Source organism: Physeter macrocephalus, chromosome 11 (genome assembly GCF_002837175.3).
Source record: "Physeter macrocephalus isolate SW-GA chromosome 11, ASM283717v5, whole genome shotgun sequence".
NCBI classification, from domain to species: domain Eukaryota; kingdom Metazoa; phylum Chordata; class Mammalia; order Artiodactyla; family Physeteridae; genus Physeter; species Physeter macrocephalus.
The window spans coordinates 23,151,392-23,166,780 of record NC_041224.1 but is presented as its reverse complement, the minus strand read 5'-3'; the positions used below and the strand labels follow the sequence as shown (position 1 = coordinate 23,166,780).

The following is a 15,389-nucleotide window of genomic DNA, read 5'->3' as shown; positions in this document are numbered from 1 at the left end:
TATTTCACCTTCCACTTATGTTCCTGTGATGTGCCGTTAAAATTTCCTCCAAGTGCTGCGAGTTCTGGTTGTCTAGGCAAGTGCTGATGAGTCTTTGTAACAGTGGAAAACGATCTCTTCTATCATGAACGTGAGATGAGAATTTACTCTTATATCATAAATTTGAGAATCCCAGTACACACTTATTTAGTTAGTTGGGTGTATTTGTTAATAAAGAATTACAGCCAATTTGAATTTCATGGAAACAACTCAGGTGTTAAGAAGAGATTTATCCAAGGCTTGTATACTGCATTTCAGTTCACTGTAGAGTTGTAAAGTTGACTATTCATTTTTAAAAGAATAAATATGCTCTTGAACTCTGTGTACTTGATTGTAATTTAAGTATTTTCCAAGAAACACAATTTAACTTTACCGAATCTGTAGCCTTTTGTCTGTAAGTCTTAGGTTGTGCCTTCTCAGTTGCAGACTTGCTTTGGTCTAATAAAGGGACATGCTAAATGCATTTGTTTTAGAGAGGAAAGTTGTATTTTACATTTAGATAAATCTTGCTTCTTTAAATGTAGTAGTACGATGCCTATCATTTCTGCCCTCATCTAAAGGAATTCTCTACTTTTACTTTACCATTTGGGGGTCTACTTTATCTCATCCACTAAAGATTAAAAAACAAAAAATCAAGATGTTATATGAAGTTGGCCTTCTGGCTGTGGTTCTGAGGGGTCGAATATAGGTCATTGCCAGCCCCCTGTTTAGTACTCAGTGAGGTGAGAGGGTCTTGCTGATGCGAGCCCATTCTGCCCAGGCCTTGTCTGCCTTCACTGTATTTGTGGTGTTTATACTATGTCAGATTTTATTAAGATGAATTATGATCATTTCCATACAGCTGGGTGGCAGTTGTGGGAGTTTACATTATCAAAGCAAAACTCAGACTTGCTCAGCCAATTTAGATGTCAATAAAACATTTGTTACTTATTTTCAGTTTTATCATTGGCTGTAATTTATACTTAGAATTGAAAATGTTAACATGTGTGACTGAGTTCGTTTTAATTAAGTGTATAATTAGGCTAATGAACCTTGTAAAAATGTAGTGGTGCAATCCTTAATATAATCTAAGCAGTTAAGTTTCTAATTATGCATCCAAAATCATGTACAGAGATGCCGCCTTTCAATGGCTTGCTCTCTGGGGCTATATTCTTCTTCTTTGCCCGCTTTGGGGGTTAAGAAACATTGTACAAAAGCCATGATGAAAGACTTCAAAGAAACGTGTGTATTTACCTATTTTTTCTTTTAGGAAAATTATTCAGAAGTGGGATTTGTTCATAGTAGACATAGTATTTTTTTCCTTAAATTTTTGAAAAGGTAGAAGGACCAGGCAAGAGGAGTAGATTTGGGGCTGTTTCCGATTTACCAGAAGAAATCCACTCGTTCAGAAAGCATCTTGCCAAGTCGGGTTTACATTAGATTCATGCAGGAGGTGAAGAGGTCTGTCCGCTGTACCCCTGAGCCCTGTAGCCATGGCTTCACAGAGCCGCCCTCCCTGCTGTGTTAATAATATACCTGCTCGTCTTCCTGTGCCAGCCAGCACGGCCAGGCTGGTGCTTCTGCCCCTGGACTGTGCCCCACAAGCAGAGCTTCCACCCCTCCCCCAACTCCTCTTCTCCTGCTCCCCTCTCTTCTATTTTTTGCAAAGTGGTTTCTTCTTCTGATGGAAAGTGGCTGCCCTAGTAAGGAATTCTGGTACTAACTGCCAAGAAGAAAATCCATTGTCTGCTCCAGTAGAGCGACATGCCAAAATGCTCTGACCTTTACGACCTTCAATTATTTTCTCTAATAAGAGTGTTATGGGAACCCCAACACCATCGGTACTCATTTCTTTATTCCTTTAGAAGGAATTCTAGTTGCTGGTTGAATTTGCAAAATAGATCCCTCAAATTTGTTTCTACTTGTGCTATGCGAGTCGCCTTTCCCGGGGCGGTGGCGGGTGTGGAGATGTAACTGCTGGCACACACACATTTTTCAGGAAGGTGAAAGTCTCTGTGATTACTTCCCGTTCGTTGATTTCCCTTCAGAGGGCCCTCTTCATTCTCAGTCTGGCTGTTATGTTATCAGTTCAATTTTCCTGTAAAGTTTTTTTGATAGTTCATGCCCATTCCTTTTGTAATCACTTTCACCTAGTGAAGCAAATGAGATAATTTTGCAGATTGTACCATTTTCCTTTGAAATGAACCCATTCTTCTGGAGAGAGTGGTTCTAATAGTGTGGTCAAGTACTTAGAAATCAGCAGGCTACTAAGTTCTCCTTAACTCAGTCTGTCCCGTTGCTTCCCTGATCACTTGCTGCGTCCGTCAGGGTGACATTCTTCCCCTTCTGCCCCTCTGCCTGCCCCCCAGCCCACCTCCATCAGCTCCCGAGCCTCTAGTGCTGAGAGAGAGGATTCGGAGGTTTTTGCAACGACTTTTACAATGTTGGATTCTAAAACCTCATTTAATAAACGTCTGGGGCTTCCCTGGAGGCGCAGTGGTTGAGAGTCCGCCTGCCGATGCAGGGGACACGGGTTCGTGCCCCGGTCCGGGAGGATCCCACGTGCCGCGGAGCGGCTGGGCCCGTGAGCCATGGCTGCTGAGCCTGTGCGTCCAGAGCCTGTGCTCCGCCACGGGAGAGCCCACAGCAGTGGGAGGCCCGCGTACCGCAAAAATAAATAAATAAATAAATAAATAAACAAACAAACGTCTGCAATATTTCATGTAAATGCAATAGCATATTTGTTTATGATTTGTAACATTTTTACTGCATGTTAGGATTACTCATGCATTTGGCCATACATGAGGGCTTGTATAGAAAGACAAGTCCTTCAGTGAATGAAGCATGTCAGGCCTTTTTACTGTGGATTATTATTATTATTTTTTTTTAACATCTTTATTGGAGTATAATTGCTTTACAATGGTGTGTTAGTTTCTGCTTTATAACAAAGTGAATCAGTTATACATATACATATGTTCCCACATCTCTTCCCTCTTGCGTCTCCCTCCCTCCCACCCTCCCTATCCCACCCCTCTAGGTGGTCACAAAGCACCAAGCTGATCTCCCTGTGCTATGCGGCTGCTTCCCACCAGCTAACTATTTTACGTTTGGTAGTGTATATATGTCCATGCCACTCTCTCAGTTCGTCACAGCTTACCCTTCCCCCTCCCCATATCCTCAAGGCCGTGCTCTAGTAGGTCTGTGTTTTATTCCCGTCCTACCCCTAGGTACTGTGGATTATTATTGTAGAATGATTCCCATGGGAAAAAAAAAGTAGATTTAAGAAAAGGAAAATGATTACCTAGATGAATATAAATCTATAGACCTATTCATCTGAAAAATATTAATGCCACTTATAGAATTAAATTACAGATTTCCAAGTTATATTATTTAAATTGTCATAGGTACTGAAAGGTTCTATTGGAGATACATTTATAAATTTGAACAAGTGACTGGTACTAGTTACCTGCTAAGTAATTTCCATTAAACATAGTCTCTCTCTCTCTATTTCTCTAAAAATATTCTGTGGACTATTTTGGAATACACAAAATATTTCAGAATACCTAAAGGCATAATAATTTTCAGTCACTTTAGATCACAGAAATGTTGTAACCATATTGAGAAATCACTCACGATCTCACCAATTAAAAACTAATTAATTAACTGGAGTGACTCTTGTTAGGGCATATTTTTACTCAGGGGCTGAATACATGAACTTGAAAGAAGCCCTGTTGGTCTGCACAGGCAGCTTTTAGCAACAGGTGTGGTACCAAGCTGTGGCTCTGTTAAGACTGCCCACGGGTGGCCAAGTCATCTTTGCCTTCCCCCGTGCTCTCACATGGCTGCGTGGATGGCGAAGTGGCCCAGTGTCTTCTTCTGGTTCCATTATTACCAACAACTGTGATTTAATTTGATTTCTCTAATTATTTTGTCCCATTCAACAGAGTCATAGGTATATCTTAATGATGGGATGCTTTTGATAGAACACTTCGTTCAGTCGCCCATAGAGACAAACAAACAGTAGGGAAGCTTGGGGAGATAGATTGTGGGCTTGGTGACATTTTAGCAGTCACTTAATTATTGGTGTGGCACATTAAGAGATCACTTCCGGGCTTCCCTGGTGGCGCAGTGGTTGAGAGTCCGCCTGCCGATGCAGGGGACGCGGGTTCGTGCCCCGGTCCGGGAGGATCCCACGTGCCGCGGAGCGGCTGGGCCCGTGAGCCATGGCCGCTGAGCCTGCGCGTCCGGAGCCTGCGCTCCGCAACGGGAGAGGCCACAGCAGTGAGAGGCCCGCGTACCGCAAAAAAAAACAAACAAAAAAAAAGAGATCACTTCCTGCCAAGTAGGAGCTCAGACAGTTAAGTTGCTCATGCTGCTGTGTCAGTGTACTTTTTCTTATCTTTGAGCTGAGAGAATTTTTATATTTATTTATCAATAGTTCCAATATACGGTGGCAAGCAACTAAAAATGACCTACGTCATATTTTTTTCATTAGTCACCAAGCTTCTTAGACTCTTAACACTAGTAGGTGCTAATCCCCAAATAGTAACATGACAAAAGGCAATTTAAATATTATCTCCTCTTACTCTTGTAGGTAGGTATGCTTAACCATAGTAAAACACCATGCCTCTTTATTATGTTTAATAATAAAGATTAGAATGAAGTTAAGCAGTGACTCAGTAAACGTTTATGAAAGAAAGAGGGTTAAACTGCAAAATAACAAGCAAAAAAAAAGGACCTTTGCTTTAATTCAATTCATTTCAGCTCAGTCCTATATTTGGTATAAGTGACACTGTCGTGAAAAAAAGGATCCGAATCTGGATTTTATTTCACTTATTCTATTTTGCAAAAAGCTTATTAGAAATAGGAGACTTGTTTGCTTCAGCTAAACTCAAGCAACCATTCATTCAGTTGTCATTTGTCAAGACCTTACTACGAGCTGAGTGCTGGAGCGTGTATTGCTGAGTCCCACCTTCCCCGCCTTCCAGGAGCTGACAGTGCAACAGTAGAGATAAGGTGTGTGTACAGGTAACAGTAGCAGGGGAGCGAGATCAACAACAACGACTGCAAAGGTTTAAAAGAAGAAGGACGCTATCTATTGGAGTATCTTTCTACTGGAAAGCATATACAGGGTACTGCAAATTGTACTCCATTGGAAAATACAGATAGGCGATTGGAAATGATGGTGTCTTCAACTTTAATTTATTCAGGATTCTAAATGCTGGTTTCTTTTTTTAAAAAAACTTTTTGGCCGTATTGTGCGGCGTGTGGGATCTTAGTTCCCTGACCAGGGGTTGAACCCGAACCTTCTGCATTGGAAGCACAGAGTCTTAACCGCTGGACAGCCAGGGAAGTCCCCTAAATGCTAGCTTCTGTATGGGCATTTTTTTGTTTGTTTTAAATACTAGGATTATGAAAGAAAATGCAAGCTTGGGACAAGCCAAAAATAAGTTCATAAAAATTTTAACATGCTCATAATACAGATTACATGCTAACCGCCAATTAAGTCAGAGCATCAGAGAACTAGGTGGAGATTTCTATTTCATGTCAAGCTGTGTTCATATATAGTGTTTGTTATTTGTCCCAGGGTATAAAGAATGTCCGTCCTGTCAGTCAAGGAGTTAGTGCTCTAGACCAAGTACATTTGTAATAATTTTATTTTTTTCTCCATCTTGGTCTCTAAAAGTTCATTTGGGCTTTTCTTTTGACTTGAAATTTGAGTACACATGGAGGGGTGAATGGTGACTGGCATGATTGGAACTTGTCGCTGGCTTTCTATTTTCTTCCGATGGGAATAATCGCAACATCTTACTTACTTTTGGGAGACCTAAGAAGTTTTGAAATTCAGAACATGAGGCATTACCAAATTCAGATGCCAAGAATGGAAACTCTTCTATTTTGGGAATCTTCCCAATTTTCCATCTCGTGTACAGGTTAGCCTCTCCTTGGTACCTTTCCTTTCATGGAAAGGTGGGGCTGCCATCAGCACTGTACCAGCTAGCTTAAAACAGAAAACTGCCAGAGCTGTTTACAGTCCATGCTCATCCATGCTGCCCGCGGCCACGGCCATGAGCCGTCAGGCCAGCTCTGCCGGGAGCATTTTTAAGCATAGAGAGAAGTGTACGATTTGTTTCAGAAGCATAACACTGACACGCCAGAAACGATTGCTCATACTTATTGAAAGGATCCCTTTCTATACACCATTTATACTGTTGTGATTTCTGTGTTGGTGTTATTTTTAAATGTCTGGATAGCAATTTAATGCACCCCTTTATTAGGCAGTCTTTGTAAGTATAATCCCGCCATTAAAGCAGTAGGGCACTATGCACGGTGGAAATATTACATGTGTAATGATTTGCATTCTTAATGTTCCAGAACCCTGGGGTTATTAGTAAAACGATTGGAGAAAGGTGGTAAAGCTGAACAAGAAAACCTTTTTCATGAGAATGATTGCATTGTCAGGATTAATGATGGCGACCTTCGAAATAGAAGATTTGAACAGTAAGTGTGTGCTGCCTCATTGCTGCTCTTTTCCTGCATCAGGCGTGACAGAGTGCGGGCGATTGGGGTACCTCAGACCATATGTCTGTGGTCTCTGCCTTCATGCTGGAGAGGAGTATTTTCTGCCATTATCTAGCTTTAAAAAATTTCATCAAACTCCAGGTAATCACTATCATTAGACTGTTTCCAAATGCCCTCTGACTGACGCAGCACTTCTTAAAATATTATGGGCCCAATTTAGGCTTTACGGTTTGGCCACTTCCTCGCCTTTTGGAAAATTCATCAGGTTGCTAGTTTTTATTATACTTTTAACTCACACGTCCAGCTTTGTCACATATAATGTGACAAATAGGAAGACAAAGCTCCTTGGACCTGCAGTGTCCACTCAGATTTTCCTTATCCTGACTCAAGCCCTTACTCTATTAGAAAGATAAAAATTGTCCAGTTCCTATAAAACAAGGCAAAAATGAGCAGAAATCATAAGGACTTGGTTAAAGACCTGACTAGGGATCCAGATAAGATGGAGTAGCTTCTTGGGCTGGTCTTGGAATAGCACTGTGACCAACAGCTCTTAACATTTTGAGTTATTGAAGCTGCATTGGCATTCCTGAGATTTATGCGTGCACAAACTTGGATTAATTTTTATGATAAATAATGGATAATCACTTTCTAAAGTTTTCTAAGTATACTTATAAATATATTTCTTTAAAAACTCGACTGGTCTCCTTGTAAGGAAATACTTTATGATTTTTAAAAGTCGTATTGGATAATGTTGTAGAGAGAAGGTTATATTTAATTTCTCTTAATATTGAAATGATAATACCTGTTGTGCTTAAAACTACAGTATGAGTGAATGATTTACAGTGGAGGGTATTTTGTGGAGGGCATACCAAAATACTGGTATTTTGCCTGTAGTTGTACATAACTTTGTCATATTTATCTAGAGAATGAGAAATTTGTATTTGGAGACACAGCCCTGCTGCTATCAGAGCTTGCAAACCCGATTGATTAATGGGTTATGAGAAGTTTGTTTTCAGTTTCAACAAAGTCTGTCCGTCCTTGTTGCTTAATGAGTATACTTAATTAAGCTCATAACATCTTCGAGTCTGCCAGTCTTCATTTGCTAACTTTCCATTCTTTCTCAAACGCAGAGCACAACATATGTTTCGCCAAGCCATGCGGACATCCATCATCTGGTTCCATGTGGTTCCCGCAGCAAATAAAGAGCAGTACGAACAACTGTCCCAAAGCGAGAGGAACAATTACTATCCGAGCCGCTTCAGCCCCGACAGCCAGCATGTGGATCACAGGAGTGTGAACAGTGCAGGGCCGCAGGCTCTGCCGAGGGTGCCCCGGCCGAACGCCCTGCCCGAGCACGCGGACCCTCACCCCCGACTCCTACCTCAGAGCGCACAGCCCTCGGGAAAGCCGCCCGCGGCTCCGGGCCCAGCCGTACACCACGTGTTCAGTCCCAGCAGTGGTTACAACACCAAAAAAGTAGGCAAGAAGCTTAACATCCAGCTTAAGAAAGGTATGACCTGTCTTCCTGTTTTTCACGGAATTTATTTTCAAAATCAACCAACTAACCCCAAGCATCCTAAGTCTTATCTCATTATTAAGAACTGATACATCTTTTTAAAAAAGCATTTACAGTTGTATATTTTTTTATGCTTTTCAGATTCACTTTGCTGTATAAAAATTAACACGTAGAAGATCACAGGATAGGCCTTAAACGTTACGTTTCTATGAAAAGAGTAGCAGCTACGACTGCCGTAACATTTTTGACAACGAAGGAAATGGGTTTCAGGATGTTACCATCAAACCCAAAGCAACAGGGAGGCTCTGACTGCTTTGAGTGTCCCACTTGATGTCCACATACAGCCCCCCTAGAGGACGTTAGAAGTCCTTCCTCCCGTTCAGCCCGTCCTTTGGTGACGGGAAGGGATTGACTCCTTTGAAGCTGTTGTTGGTTCCAGGTGCAATGCTGAGAAGCAAGGCCACTGGCCCCTTGTCTCCTGCTCTTCCAGAATATCGCATTCTTCCCTTCCTCAAGGTGACAAGGGGAATCGGAATGGGCCTTGCTAATAATACTTTATTACCTATGCCTTACGTCAGTGTGTTTATCTAAGGATCCCCCGCCCTTAGACAGCGCATCCTTGTGTACAGGAGGTGTTCATTTCTGTGCTGGCCTCCCTGCCGACTCCGATCAGGCTCCTGGCTTGACTTTCTCGTTCCCAGTCACCGTCCCCTCCAGGCACTGAGATACACTTTTGCCATTAATCATCCCTTTTAGCTGAGCATTTTTATATATTTTTAAATCATGTCCTTCAAATTGGTGTCATTATAAAGAATATTTCTCCTTTTATGAGCTCAACCAACTCCTACAGTTAGTTGCAAATGAACCCAAGAGAGGCTGAGCGATTTCCTCAAGTCACGGGGCCACCAGCAGCAGATCCTTACTGGAACCTTTCCCGTGTCCTGACATTGAGACCGTTCTCCTTTCCATTCGGGGTAGAGTTTACAACTCTGTAAACTCTGAGATTCCTATTTCCTTTCTAAATCATATTCTTTCATTGAAGTTTATGTGAACCACAAATGCCTTCTTTCTGGTTACTGGCTTTTTTTTTTTTTTTTTTTTTTTTTTTTTTTTGCGGTACGCGGGCCTCTCATTGTTGTGGCCTCTCCCGTTGCCGAGCACAGGCTCCGCACGCTCAGGCTCAGCGGCCATGGCTCACGGGCCCAGCCGCTCCGCGGCATGTGGGATCTTCCCAGACCGGGGCACGAACCTGCGTCCCCTGCTTTTTTTTTTTTTTTTTTTTTTTTTGCGGTACGCGGGCCTCTCATTGTTGTGGCCTCTCCCGTTGCCGAGCACAGGCTCCGCACGCTCAGGCTCAGCGGCCATGGCTCACGGGCCCAGCCGCTCCGCGGCCTGTGGGATCTTCCCAGACCGGGGCACGAACCCGTGTCCCCTGCATCGGCAGGCGGACTCGCAACCACTGCGCCACCAGGGAAGCCCCTACTGGCTTTTTAAGCTCCAAATACTTGGTTGACCTGATCAGGAATTGACAACCTCACTCCACTTTTGAAACCCCTTACAAATAATCACATCAGCTTAAACCCCTTTTAGCCCTGTTAATGCATAAGTGAGAGGAATATCAGATTCTCTTTCTTCCTTTTTCTATACTCAAATGAAAGGACCTGGTTTTTAAGCAAAAGCATATCAAGAAGCACAAAGAGAGTTGTATAAAACATAAAATTCTGCTTGGGATCTTTCAAAAAAGGAAGACTATTTTCCATTGTCATAAAGATTTTAGTTCATAAATATCTTTGCCTTTTTACTCTGATATAGGCATATTCATTGTTTAATTACAGTTTTTTCCATACAATTATTATATGTTAACACCTTATGATATAATATGAACTTTTTAAATGAAGTGAAATTTTATTTGCCGTTAAAAGAATCACTCTTGAATACAGAAATCAATAGTTTTATTTTGGTAGCATTTAAAAATATATGATTACATGTTACAGAAGTTAATTTAGAAAGATTATGCTCAATCAACATAAAAATAGAAATAATAGTTTCCTTTTAAACATTTTTCTGACCTTGAGTTATATAACTGATACAGAGCGTCATAGATCTGGCCTGATTTTAATTTATTAACTATGAGAACGTATGGCAAAAGGTGGAAACTGCCTGTGCATTCTGCCAGGACTTACAAATATAAAAAAATAATGTTCACTATAAATAAAAGTGACAAAGAATGCTCATTGTCTTTGATTAGTACTAAATATAGATGTTTTAATGATTGTATGAGGTTGAACAAGTTTTCAGTGTAGTTAACAGGCAATGTTTTTACCAGTTATTATTGTTACCTTTAACATTTTCTAATGAAGTACATCAAAAATGTAGGGTTTGTCAGTGTTAAACTTTAAATTCAGTTCAAAGAGAACTGACGCGATTTGAATGACAGAAGCTCTTCATAAAGTGAGGTCAAAGCTAAGGACTAAGAAAGCCTTTGTTATGATGATTCTTTGGCATAATTTTGGAACTATGTCATATAACATGTCGAAATAGAAGAGCCCCTATGTACCTGCTTCCGTAATTATGATTTCTTAATATTTATTGTCATTTTGGCATTCTCAAATACCCTGCTCTTTTGTAGAAATTAGCTTTTTAATAAAGTCAGAGGAGAAGGTCAGTGATCTATTTCAATCAGTGCAAAATGTTTTGTTGGCTTTGCTAAATGAAAATTGATATCTCTTTATCTTTCTTTGAAAGGTCATTGCCTGAACTTTTGGCGTACAGATTTAGGGGTTATTGCGGATATTTTAATAGTGTTTTGGTTCATATAACAATCAGTCTTTGTAGTTCATAGAAATTAATATTGCAAAAGGAGAATAATTTAGAATTCTTTCTTAATAAATGTTATTGCAAGTCATGAGAGTTTCATGAAAGCACAGAAACATATGGAAAAGTCCCAGCAGAATAATTAGGAAAATTTCATATAGACAATATGCCGTTCAAGTCTTCACAGAAGACTTAAGAAATTAACAGCCCAGGCACATTAAAGTGATTTCAGACTTGAAGTAAATGAATGTTTTGTTTGAATTTGAGAATATTTACAGTAGATTTTTGTTACATGTACTGTGTTTTCATCATTTCTACTTTGTTTCTTCTTTAAGCCACATTTTTATTCATGTTTATTTGCCCATATTTGTTTACTTAGAGATTCATACCCTGACTTATAGTTTTTTAGCGAGTGCTGCATCAAATTTCTGAATTCTTCTGTAGATTTTTCACCTTTACATATCTCTTTATTCTTCCTTTGTTGAGCAAGTATTTGTCCTCAGATCATTTTAATTGGAAATGAAATCATTTTTAAAAGCTCTGGTAGAAGTGAATCATTATTGGAAGCCTTATAAAAATCCTGTTGATTCATTAGAAATTTATCATTATCTTCACATTTTTTCTTGGCTCATTCTGGCTCACTGCATGTTGGGTTCAGTGACATAACCCTTTTCACTGTATTGAGCTTATAAGGGTGCCTGTCGAGAAAGCTGCCAAAGAGCCTGGAATTGAAATTGTACACTAGCACAGTAAAGTATAAATGCCTCATTGGTTTCAGTACCTTTAAACATCATATGGTGATCCTCAGATTTGGTAGCTATGATCTCTGATCTCAGATGGGTAATTTGCCTTTTTTTTTTTTTTTTTTTTTTTTTTGAAATATAAATGGTAGGATTTAGGTGAACTAGAAGAGAACTAGGCAAAGATAATATGGTTCATCCTGTCAGTTTGGGGAGGTTCTTTTATCTGTATCTAGAAACATTTCTCATTTCACTAGTTCTTTTCCATCTCCCTGGACTTGTTCTCTTCCTTTTCTTCACTGCTTACCCTTCAAATGTGGATACCATTATTGCACAGTAATACTTGATACTTGAGATACTATGGGTTTTAACAGAAGGTTTTTTGTGTTTTTTTTGTGTGTAGAGAAATTGTTTATTTTCATAATCAAATATTTAGACAAATTTAAAAACATTCAGCAGGCATATTTGTGTATTATTTTCATCTGTCTGACTAGGTTCCCGTTTTTTCTGAGACTAATGAATTTTGATATATATACCATTTAAACCTTCCATAATTTAGTCTATGTTGAAAAATCTTACAACTTTTAAAGTATTAAATGTGTAGGTCACTGTGAAAGTTACAAAATGTCAAGTTGAGGTAGAGAATAATAACAAATCCTTCATGTATTATATACTTGTGAAATTTAAGATATCTCATTTTGTTTACCTCTTTTTTCTTCTGTTATATATTCAGGTACAGAAGGTTTGGGATTCAGCATCACTTCCCGGGATGTGACAATAGGTGGCTCAGCTCCAATTTATGTGAAAAACATCCTCCCACGAGGGGCTGCCATCCAGGATGGCCGACTGAAGGCGGGAGATAGACTCATAGAGGTGAGTGGCTTCGGATGTTCCATAATTCTTGAAAAGTTCCATTTTCAAGGGTCAGAGTCTTTTTAACATTTTCATAAAATATGAAATTAAATTATATATCTTAGCAGAAGTATGCATCCTAAAACATTGTATTTCCGCTTCACTTTTACATTTCTCCGTGATATTTGATGAGAAATGTCTTTTCATTTAGTTTACTCATAAATTTTTAGTTACTTGGACATTTGGTTTATGAGATAACATAACATTTGTCATTATGTAAGTACAGTGTCTGTTAGGTTATATTTCTGGATGACTTTAAATTTATGTCTGGCAGTGTAGAAATGTTATCTCCTCTGGAATCAGAGCAGAGACAAATGAAGTAAATCAAAACAGTGTGTCTTGATGAGAAGAACAAGGAAATTTGGAAATGTCAGCGTGGAGAATGAATTGAGACATAAAAATCAAATGTCAGGAAAAAAAAGAAATAGTTTTTCAAAATTTCCTTTCTGTACCTCATGGGTTTCATTCCGTTCATTGGTCTTTGAAGCTATCTTTGACATACATAAAGATACATAATTTCTTATGTATGAAGTTTGTGTGAATGTTGTGCATGTAGAAATAAAGGGGAGAAAGATGGAGAAAGAGGATACCTTGTTAGTGGTTTTTCTAGTGTTTTCTTTAGAAAACATAGTCTGTATTTTTAGTGGCAGGCACTGTGTTTCATAATTATTAACTAGCATTTAAGTACTAATGTTAAATATATTGAATGGATAAACAACAAGGTCCTCCTGTACAGCACAGAGAACTATATTAAGTATCCCATGGTAAACCATAATGGAAAAGAATATTTAAACAAAGAATGTATGTGTATGTATAACTGAATTATTTGGCTGTACAGCAGAAATTTACACAACATTGTAAATCAACTATACTTAAATTAAGAAAAAAAAAACAAGTACTAATGTTAAAGTAAATTTTTATCACATTATCCTTTTTTCTTAACTTGTAGTTTCTTGTAGTTTTGAACTCCCCAGCTCCAGCTCTTATTCTAAAGATTTCTTGAAAAGTAACAGAGCAAAGGATTAGCTTCCAGATTTTTTCCTGTGTCTACATTTTGGGCCTAGATTCCTTTAATCTTCCTCTTTCCTCTTTGTCTTGTTTGCATGACACCATGTTTTAAAGGGAGAGTGATAGAGGCCCAGTAAAAGGGAAGGTTTAAGTACAAATTGTGTTTAGGGTATTGTTTCCAGAAAGGGCCTCTTGTCCTCGGGCTGTAAGTTGGGTACTCTTAGTCCCCGTTTGTAGTTGTAGCTTGTTTCATTTAGGAGGTGTATCAGCTTATTTTTGCCTCTAAATCATAAAAAAGTCTGTCCCCTTCCTCCCCCTCTCTCCCTGCAGGGCCCCCGCCCTTCCTCCTTGCTAAAGGTAATCACTTTATTTTTGTGTCTCCCTTTCATCATGTAATTGCTTTACTTGTGACACATCACAGAGGCTTTTGCTTTTCTTTTTGAGGAATGGAAGGGTCTGCGATCTGTATCTCTTCAGAATTAGGCTTTATCTTCTGTAGCTCTCAGGCGTATTTTAAACCTACCTCTCTAGTATCCTTGGTTGTATTTCTACAATATCAGCAGTTCTGTGGGCAAAAAGTTTTTCTGAGTATCTGGATATTTGCAAGCCTATATTTAAATCAAGTATCAAGTGACTAATTTAAAAAAATTATCCAGAAAATTTTTGCTTTCTTTGAACCTATTATTACTGACCTATTTCCTACAATCCCTTGATAGTAATGCATTGAGCTATATAAGAAGGTTTCCAGTGGGGGAAAGGTTCCAGAACATTAAAACTACAGGAAAGTTTTGATATTACAATTTAAATGATATATTTAATTGCCTTAGACAAATGCTATTTCTGTCTACATAGAGTAATATAGAATACTTTGAAAAAGAAATTTCCACTCTCATTTCTGTTAAATATGTAGTGCTTGCTGATCATATTCTACTTTCTACAAAAAATGATGAGATTCCCCAGGGAGTGGTATTTTCAAATCTCTTTTTTTTTTTTTTTTTCTGGTAAAATTTTTTTCTTAAAACATTGAAAAATCTTGAAGTGAACTACTTCAAGCCCTCCAAAAATATTATTTAGTAGAGATTCTTCTTCAGTGTTTGCTTTTTAGGGATTAAAAATTTATCATCCTAATTTTCGGTAAAATTCCAGTGAAAGCTAAAATGTTTTTACCAAAATATTTTTAGTGTGTTTTTACTATCTTCTGCAAGGGTGGCATCTTTTTATTTTGGTGTGAGGAAACGTGTGGTGCACAAGGGCATCAAGATATCCCAGTTCAAAGCCAGGAAGTTTTGTGTTAACTTGGCGTTGTAGATATATTTGTATCTCTGGTTACTTGTTAATGCACTAGTGGCTGTGCTTTTGGTTTATTGATAAGACCTGAAGGATTGACTGCTTCCTGCCTCACTTCCAGGTAACTGGTCTGCATTTCTTTATTAGCCCCAGCAGCCTGGTGGTTATCAGATCAGGGCAGAATGTACCACGCCATGAACCATGTTCCGTGGCAGGCATGATCAGTTCGAGAATGTGTGTCTCGTCTCTTGTTATCTGTTTGCCCAGTATTGCAGCTGAAAACTTTTTGTCTGTTTTAGGTAAATGGAGTTGATCTAGCAGGCAAATCCCAGGAGGAAGTTGTTTCCCTGTTGAGAAGCACCAAGATGGAAGGGACCGTGAGCCTTCTGGTCTTTCGCCAAGAAGATGCCTTCCACCCAAGGGAACTGGTGTGTAAATTCAGAGCAGATGAAAGGTTTCTGATGTACATGAGGCAGGGATCTGGGCTTGCGACCCGCTGGCCAGTGTTTATTAAGAGACTTTCCAAGCAGTTTCTATATTTTATATATCTTTCAGCCTTAGCATAATACAAG

At 39.1% G+C, this 15,389-nt stretch overlaps 1 protein-coding gene across 33 annotated transcripts in view; it reads left to right on the top strand.

The window, feature by feature from the left end:
- Positions 1-15,389, top strand: part of PARD3 (par-3 family cell polarity regulator) — a 678,698-nt gene that overhangs the window by 382,032 nt on the left and 281,277 nt on the right. For all 33 annotated transcript variants that reach the window (XR_002892687.3, XM_055087799.1, XM_055087804.1 and 30 more), the window contains 4 exons: positions 6,394-6,519; positions 7,671-8,050; positions 12,344-12,483; positions 15,117-15,245. Coding sequence is in view for 32 of the 33 variants with exons in the window: in XM_055087799.1 (XP_054943774.1) it covers positions 6,394-6,519; positions 7,671-8,050; positions 12,344-12,483; positions 15,117-15,245 (775 nt within the window). In the remaining variant the exon portion in view is untranslated. The remainder of the gene's footprint in view (positions 1-6,393; positions 6,520-7,670; positions 8,051-12,343; positions 12,484-15,116; positions 15,246-15,389) is intronic.